Genomic DNA, 8918 nt, shown 5'->3' with positions numbered 1-8918 from the left:
TGCATGGTAAACAAGTGGATTGCATAATATAATTGCGTAGTTCAACGTCGAAAATATGCGGTCGTGTCCTAGATACAACCGCTTACAATTTTTTGTACGTTAGGGTGGCAGCGAAGATGGTCATGGCAAATTTCAAAAACCGACCATGTACATTTTGTTTATTGGCCCAAAAAATTACCTGTGCAAAGTTTCAGCTCAATCGTACATGATTTAGGGTTGCCTCAAAGCGCTCGAAGTTTCGAAGAAGGTCGATTTTCGGCCAACATTTTTTTGACGTAGGACTACGTCTAACCGGAAGATATAGGGGGTGAAATGGAAATCTAGGCACTGAACAAGTAGGAAAAAATGCAAGATTTGGAACGCTTATAACTCGAGCATTTCTCAATAGATCGCAAAGGTTTTTGCATCAATTGATAGGAAATATATCTACGCATCTATCATAACGAATAACATTTCATTTTTCTTGAGATAAATAATTGAATAATTGTGAAATATCAAGCATTGTCAAAATGCACTATGTGCCCATTTTTGATTGGTCCATTTTGTGCTCCTCAAATCGTACCGACCAAAACGGGCAACCAGAGCAGCAGCGAAATAGAATGAAGCACGATTGGAAAGGAAAAAGAAGTTTCGAAGTTTCGAAGAAGGTCGATTTTCGGCCAACATTTTTTTGACGTAGGACTACGTCTAACCGGAAGATATAGGGGGTGAAATGGAAATCTAGGCACTGAACAAGTAGGAAAAAATGCAAGATTTGGAACGCTTATAACTCGAGCATTTCTCAATAGATCGCAAAGGTTTTTGCATCAATTGATAGGAAATATATCTACGCATCTATCATAACGAATAACATTTCATTTTTCTTGAGATAAATAATTGAATAATTGTGAAATATCAAGCATTGTCAAAATGCACTATGTGCCCATTTTTGATTGGTCCATTTTGTGCTCCTCAAATCGTACCGACCAAAACGGGCAACCAGAGCAGCAGCGAAATAGAATGAAGCACGATTGGAAAGGAAAAAGAAAAAAATGAACGAAACATTGGTTGCAGTCTCACACATGCGTAATTCTCGAGCCAGCCAGTCAGCTTAAAAATCCCCGCTCCGCTGCCGTAACGATCATTCTCATTCTAACCGTACACCACATCGGTTCGCATCACAACACATCAACAAACCAACCCAAGCAGCCATGTCTGGACATAGTAAAGGAGGAAAAGTGAAGGGAAAGGCAAAATCCCGCTCGAACCGTGTTGATCTGGAGTTCCCCGCAAGGGTGATCGAGTGATCGAGTTAGCTGGCAAAGCTGCTCGCGACGATAAGAAAACCCGCATTCGGAACAGAACACATTCGGTACGGTGGACATCAAGACAACAGGCAGTTGCAGCGAGTGGCGAGTGGCAAACGCAATCGCAAATCGGCATCAGGTAGCAGAATAAAAAAGTTTGTTCTTTATACAAACTGCTTTGGTGGCAAATCCAGAACAAGGCGGCATCGAGGGCGTTCGAAATGGTTTTTTTTCAAAACCACGAGTACTAAGTTTTCTAAATTGGAACCATTCCATAAAACAAGGCGCTTTTCAGGGCCATTAAACCTTCCAAAAAAGAGTTTTTGAAATACAGTTCAATGCTTTCTAAAACATTATCCAAAATAATAATAAAACACAAATTGATTTTTTCATAATTTGTTTGTCAGGATCTGATGAGTATGTGAATTTGGCAGTTGTTCTGAGCTTATTGATAGCTTATTGAGCTTTCCTGATTATACAATTTTCACCAATTCTTAAATTGTTTCCAGATTGAAAGTACAGTAATTTACAATTAGTTCGACATTTAGCTAATTGGACGCACATGTAATGCGACTTATTTAGTTGGACATTTTTGTAAACATAGAGATCCAAATTATGACCCCACATTGAAAGTCGACACTGTACCACTGTCATCGCAAATGTTCAATTACAGGTTAAAATCGCCTCCAATGCGACACTGAGTGGCGCTTCGGCACGTCGCATTGAATGTAATTTACTGTACAACATGTCACAAAGCTGGATGGGAAGAAATTTTCCAACGGTAAAAGCTGTGGCGAGTGGCAAACGCAATAGCTAAACAGGAAGGTTTAACCGAACAAGATGGGAATATCGAGTGATAACAAAAACACAACACCAAAGGTTCTTTTCAGAACCATCAACATATTCATAAAGAGTAAACAGTAAACTAATCCATTTTTCAGGTAGATAGGTAGGTATTCATGTAGAAGAAGAAAATAAAACAATATATTTAAAATATATATTTAACAAAAGCTGTCCCCTTTGTATAGTCCTACGTCACTCCGGTTATGTCCCCGACATTACCCACCCGTCTTTTTTCGAGATGACACCAGATCTCGACGTCATTAGGCATCGAAAAAAAATTTCGATTTTCCAAATTTCCTCTATCATTTCCTTCTCGTTTTCGTTTTTCGAAATTTATTCTGAGGTCAATGTAATGGGGACGAAGTCCTCATTTAACGAGTGTGAGGAATCGAGGCGATTTAAGCCCCCAAGATGACGCGATCCGAGTCCACCGCCGACCCGCCGTCGGAAGCATGCAAACCTGGGTTCCACTAATTGCCCGGTTAGTTAGCAATTACCGACCGAACTTTAGCGAGCATCGGACGGCATACGTTTGCCCGGTTAATTTTTGTTTTTAAATACACTTCTACACTTTTGACGTAGGACTACGTCTTTCATTTCTATACCGGGGTGTAAAATCAAAGTTTCGAAAACGAAAGCGTTACGCCGGAGACCGAGATTTTGATCGTTAATAGCTCCTAAACAACTGAACGAAATGGTATGATAAACACTTCATTCGATAGATAAAATGTCTACGCGTTCTATACTTGTTACCTTCTGATCCAAAAACTTGTTTCAATAGTCTTAAAATTGCTTTCAAAACAGGCTATTGAAATCACCAATCGGTATATAAGCGAGCGCCGCTCGGAAATCCACTCAGTTCTAATTGAACAGCGATTGGAGCATGTTGTCGCTGTTGCGGTGAAGCTCTTTATTTATCATGAAAGCGCGGATGAACGGTGTCACCAAGAGCCTGTTTGTGCACCCTAGGCCAGAAGGGAATCTATCAGGAGGAGAGTGATGCCACAAACGGTTCCCTGGGAAGACATCGCTACACACACATACACGCGCGGCTATTAACAGGTGGTTATCGAGTTGGCATTAACCACTGGTGGGCTTCCAGTATCGAGGAAAATGTGGAAATATCTAATCGTTACTGAGAATAATCTGCCAGTTCCTCTGGGAATTTTCAAAATATATTCATGTGAAAGAGTTTAATTGAATGTTTTCTATCCATGTAACACTGTGACCAAATACATTTGGTTTTGTGGTTTTTCAATCAATCGCAATTAACAGGATAGCTTCAGAAGATTATTCTTCCCCATCAGTAGGATATTTCCGTATCCAATATTGTATGCGCCCGCAATCGATTATTGCTCAGTCGCCGAAAGTTCCGAGCTCAGAGAGTTCATTCCCCTCTAGTTTGCCTTCCAAATTGCCATCGTAAACCACACCTTCTCTCGATTCAATCACACACAAAAAGCATACTTAAGCGATATTCTGGTGGTGAGACACATTAATTTTTCGTGAGGACATCGACAAGACAACATCGTTGCCTAACGTGCTGGAGGAGGTGGACGGCGAAGGATCGACACATACACGCGCAGAACTCTTTCCGTTAGGATGCCATTCAGCATCGAGAAAGTTCCGGAAAGATCTAATCATTGCTGGAAAATAATCTGCCAGTTCCTTTGGGAATTTTCGAAATATATTCATGTGAAAGAGTTTAATTGAATGTTTTCTATCCATGTTACACTGTGACCAAATATGTTTCAACCAAGTGCTATTAACAGGTGGTTATCGAGTTGGCATTAACCACTGGTGGGCTTCCAGTATCGAGGAAAATGTGGAAATATCTAATCGTTACTGAAAATAATCTGCCAGTTCCTCTGGGAATTTTCAAAATAAATTCATGTGAAAGAGTTTAATTGAATGTTTTCTATCCATGTAACACTGTGACCAAATATGTTTCAATCAAGTGCTATTAACAGGTGGTTATCGAGTTGGCATTAACCACTGGTGGGCTTCCAGTATCGAGGAAAATGTGGAAATAACTAATCGTTACTGAAAATAATCTGCCAGTTCCTCTGGGAATTTTCAAAATATATTCATGTGAAAGAGTTTAATTGAATGTTTTCTATCCATGTTACAGTGTGACCAAATATGTTTCAATCAAGTGCTATTAACAGGTGGTTATCGAGTTGGTATTAACCACTGGTGGGCTTCCAGTATCGAGGAAAATGTGGAAATAACTAATCGTTACTGAAAATAATCTGCCAATCTCTGGGAATTTTCAAAATATATTCATGTGAAAGAGTTTAATTGAATATTTTCTATCCATGTAACACTGTGACCAAATACATTTGGTTTTGTGGTTTTTCAATCAATCGCAATCAACAGGATAGCTTCTGAAGATTATTCTTCCCCATCAGTAGGATATTTCCGTATCCAATATTGGATGCATAAAACCTTGTGCCTCCAACGTAACGCTCTCGTTTTCGAAGTTCTCCAAATATTCATTCATTCAGAATGAATTCAGATTCAACTTCATACAAATGATCTCTATATCAACGAGAGTCCTACGTCATCCTTGCGGTTATACCATAGATATAACCCACTTCCTGTTTTTTTGAGTAGTTGTTTCTGTTGCAGTCTTTTCTGCGGCAATTTAATCCGGAAACCAAATCCAGGACATGAACTGAGAGTTCTGACTCAAGCACGTACTAATCATCCTTCACTGAAACAATAATGACACATTTTGATAATGTTGATCATTAGTGTGTAGAATTAATTTGAAAAATCAACATGTTTATCACATTCCAATCAATATATTGTCAATTGCTTACATACTATTAAAGCTATTATTCTGGAAAATTAAAGCATCCGAGGCGTATAATTCACTCTTACATAACGTTCTTATCCCCTATCACAAAATAACTGCCGACAAACAGCTGCCACTGAGCGCTTCACCATGGTCTCCACATATCCCCACTGCCACTCTCTTTCGCCTCATTCTCTTCCTCGTCTTCCTCACTATCGCTGCTGTCGCTGAATTCCTCCTCTTTCTCCACCTTCCGTCTTTTCGCTTCGTTTGCGCGTTGCGGCGTAGACCGCGTGTCCTCCTGATGCAATCGTATCCGATCAATTAGTTTATGATTCGGTCTGAAGGCCGAGATCCTGCTGCTTTCCTCTGGAGTGGGCGGCGTTGGGAAGACACTCAGCAAACTTTCCATCAGTGTGGGCCGCGTCTTCACGAGGGGTGTCTTTAAATCCTTTAAATCCTTCATGCTATCCTGATCGGATACCGGACTCAAAGGTGGACTCGGTGCGTATTGCTGCTTTTCCTGGCTGGAGATTGGCTTGAAGTGACTGGAACTAAGCGACGGAACTCCAGGTGCACCGGTGGGAAACCTCGGCAGGAATGGTAGACTGTTGCCACCGGTGTGAGGCATTATGAAGGCAAGTTCGCCACTAGGCAGCAGCGATGGGATCAGTGGCATTCCGTCCATGGCCAGCCGACCGTTGTTGTTGATCTCGTCAGTTGATCTGCTGAAGAGACCACCGAAAGGGTTGCCTCCCGGTTGTGGGAATCGCTGGTATTTGAGGTACGTTTTCAAGTGATTGGAGATGCGTTGTTTCATCCCGTTATCGACTCCAGGAACAGTGTTGAGATATTTGTCAATTTCATCCACGCACTCGTTGTAGCCAGATTTGAACTTGTCCACCACGGAGGGATCTACAGCCATCGCAATGGACAGCTTGCGGCGTTCCAGATCTTGAAGATATTTCACCGTTAGGTCAAGGATATCAGCCTTCTCTAGTTTTGAGTGGCGCATGGGCTGTAATTTGACGGAATGGTGAGAATGACGGTTGAGTTGGGAAGCATGTTAGTGGTGAAACTTACATCTTTTTTCATCGCATCCAAGAGCAGGGCTTTCAAGTCGTTCAGATAATTGTTGATCCGAGCTCGACGCTTTTTTTCCATAATTGGTTTATTTGTCTGCAAGGATAGACAAGAAATAATGTTAACTTATTTCGAATCCATTTCGATGCAAATGTTTTTTTCTTGTTTTTTTTTAATCTTATAACTCAAGTTGACGATTTTCCGTCTGAGGACAAAATCGCTTTCAAATTCATTGCAATAACTTCAAAATTCAATGACTCAAAAGATCACCACTTAGCAGTTCTAATGCACTGGCACAACACTTGCTCTTCAGAATACACATTCCATAACGCACCTTTCTGATCTCCGCTTTAATCCTTCTCAGATAGTTCTCTGCATCACGTCCATCGCCCCCGTGATGATCGCTATCTCTTGGATTGGACATGTTCACTCGTCAAAATCTGCCGTTACACTAAACAACTTCCTTGACCCACAACTTCCAGTAACTTCCGTACGACTTCCTGTATTTCCGTTCTACGATCTGAACTCCTCCACGCGACGAACCCGACCTATCCCCGTTCACTTCCAAAATGAGAATGCGTTCCGAACGGCACGAGAGTGTGATGCTATGTGATCAAATCTTGCCCTCGACCACCTCTGTCTGCTTCGCGCATATCTTCACACGCGGCCCTAATTCATGTTATTATCCTGATCTAGCAAAAAGGTTCCCACGTTCTGGCCGGTCTTGTTCTAACCCGTGAGTATGTGTATGCGCTGTAGATTTGACTTCCATCTCACTTGATCGCTTTTTTCCCACGCTCGCAGAACACAGAACGGACCACGGCTCGGCGAAGCATACAAGAGAACATGCAGCCAAAGCATAAACACACACCGAAAGGCAATCCAAGCATGGAACGAAGCAGGCGCAGCTGACCCAAAGTAGGCGCGCGCACACATACGCATGAAATCGTCGTTCGTCGCTACCGCATTCTCACACAGGATGTAAACAATCAGATCGACGAGGGAGAAAATGCAAAAAGGGGGAGAATCTCCCGGAGAGACTTATCCACCTATCAGTAGGCGTTTTTATGAGCACTTCGAAAAGCTATAAGCTAACAATTTTTTAATTGGTACCATTTTATTCTGGTTTTTGTATAATCGAACTAGAATAATCGTTTGTATTGATTTTGAAGTAATATGACTTTTCCATTTATTTCAAAAATATTCACCTTTTATATTCATCTTTAGGAAAAACATCTGAAACAAATTATTCCGTATTCGTTTCGTTTCGATGTAGTGCTGCGTTTTTCAGTGAGGATGCCAAATCAGAAAACAGGTCACGTTTTTATTAAATTTGTCCAATTGGATTTTTTGAATTTCCATTCTTTCTTTTCCAATTTTCTAATTCCATTTTAACACATTTAAGTTTATTTTATTTCAAATTTTACTAGCTGCTCTCTGGTGTACCTGTTTTGCTGTGGCTTATGCGGTTTTATGATAGGAAAATGAGAAGCAAAACAAAGCAGATGTTTCATATGAGTTTAATTTAGAAATTCAGCGATTTGCCTCTAATTGGACATACCGAGGCATCATCGCTTAAAATGCGATTGTAACCTGTAATCGGAAATATTAACAAACGCAACACAGTGTGAAAAACAAGTCAAAACGGGAAAGTTGAAAATCTAACAAATATCTAATGCAAATTACATAACCTAGTAAAATTGTTGAAAAATAGATGAAAACACTCCTAAAAATGGATCGTGTTATAGAAACTTTTACCTTATTAGAACCTTTCACAACAGAGATATTCTCGACCGAATGAAAAATTATCCTTTCGTTTTTGATTATGAATATTTTGTGACATAACGATCGCACAGCAAATCGATGGACAGTTGTGAAAACTTGAAAACGTTCTCTACAAGATCCAGTTCAATTTTCGATGTCGCATTCTGCATTTTTGTAGAGTGCAGTTCTTTGCTAGCTCCGAATTATGATTGATAACAGAAAATGCCGGTTCATCTTCACTCTTGATTTTCAATTCACCGCCAGTCATTAGGTCATTACGAAGCCTATTCCGCCATAGTTCAGAGAATTTTCAGAGGGTATGAAAAGCATACTAAAATAAGTTATTATCACCCTTATCATAGTTTTCGAACGAATAGGAAACGTACGCAAATCCCATCCTTGTTTTCGTACGAGCCATTCGTCGTATTTTCAATTTACAGTCGTACTAGATCAAGTTATTGGTATACTACATTATCGACATCGTTGACAGTTAGGAGGTGTTTTCATATCGAACGTGTTAAATTTATAAATTGATTGTGCAAAATTGTTAAACGCATAAAATCTTCTGCAAGAGGAACTAGATTGGCCTATTCTAAATTGCGAATCGCCGGCTATCATACTATTAGACATACAGCCCGTGTATACCTGCACTATTCGCTATACGAATAGTCAGCTGTTCGCATTGAGAAAATCCCTGCTCTGCAACCGCCATCCGGGAGAAGCAGATGACCATATTGTGTCAAATTTTGCCATTTGGACCTGATAAATTGAGAAAAGTCTACAATCCAAAAGGTTTCAAAGTTAACTCGAAAGACTATGGATTTGATAGAAGCGAAGGTATGACAAACTATATGAACATAAACCGGACCTAAAAACGATTTTAATTGGCTTTAATCAACTTAATTAACTTTCGTCGCTCCAAGGTTCCGTCACAATTACGAGTTTACCAACCGAAACCAGCATGTTATTATGAAAAAACTTCATAAGTGCAGATGAACAACAACACCGAGATACAGCAAACGAGGAAGTGCCAAAATGGGTGTCGGCAGGACCTACCTCTCGCCTGGACACAATCGAGCTTGGTGGGTTCGACGAAGATGCCTCAATCAACACCTCGTCATCTTCATTGGAGAAAGCAAAAA

At 40.4% G+C, this 8918-nt stretch overlaps 1 protein-coding gene across 1 annotated transcript; it reads right to left on the bottom strand.

Moving 5' to 3' along the window:
- Positions 1 to 4705: 4705 nt before the first annotated feature.
- Positions 4706 to 6773, bottom strand: LOC129768727 (protein deadpan). The gene is made up of 3 exons (XM_055770565.1): positions 6347 to 6773; positions 6013 to 6108; positions 4706 to 5947 (listed from the first exon to the last, which is right to left on the bottom strand). The coding sequence occupies exons 1-3, from the start codon at positions 6434 to 6436 to the stop codon at positions 5075 to 5077; spliced, it is 1059 nt and encodes a 352-aa protein (XP_055626540.1). The 5' UTR covers positions 6437 to 6773; the 3' UTR covers positions 4706 to 5074.
- Between the last annotated feature and the right edge of the window lie 2145 nt (positions 6774 to 8918).

Source organism: Toxorhynchites rutilus, chromosome 2, assembly GCF_029784135.1.
Source record: "Toxorhynchites rutilus septentrionalis strain SRP chromosome 2, ASM2978413v1, whole genome shotgun sequence".
In the NCBI taxonomy this organism is placed as follows: Eukaryota; Metazoa; Arthropoda; class Insecta; order Diptera; family Culicidae; genus Toxorhynchites; species Toxorhynchites rutilus.
The sequence above is the reverse complement of the archived record's forward strand: the minus strand, read 5'-3'. Positions and strand labels throughout refer to the sequence as shown.

Excerpts from the sequence above, each read along its gene's own strand:
- LOC129768727 (XM_055770565.1), bottom strand. The coding sequence starts at position 6,436 with ATGTCCAATCCAAGAGATAGCGATCATCACGGGGGCGATGGACGTGAT. Across the intron at positions 6,109-6,346 it reads TTAAAGCGGAGATCAGAAAG|ACAAATAAACCAATTATGGA; the intron begins GTGCGTTATGGA and ends CTATCCTTGCAG. Across the intron at positions 5,948-6,012 it reads TGGATGCGATGAAAAAAGAT|CCCATGCGCCACTCAAAACT; the intron begins GTAAGTTTCACC and ends GTCAAATTACAG.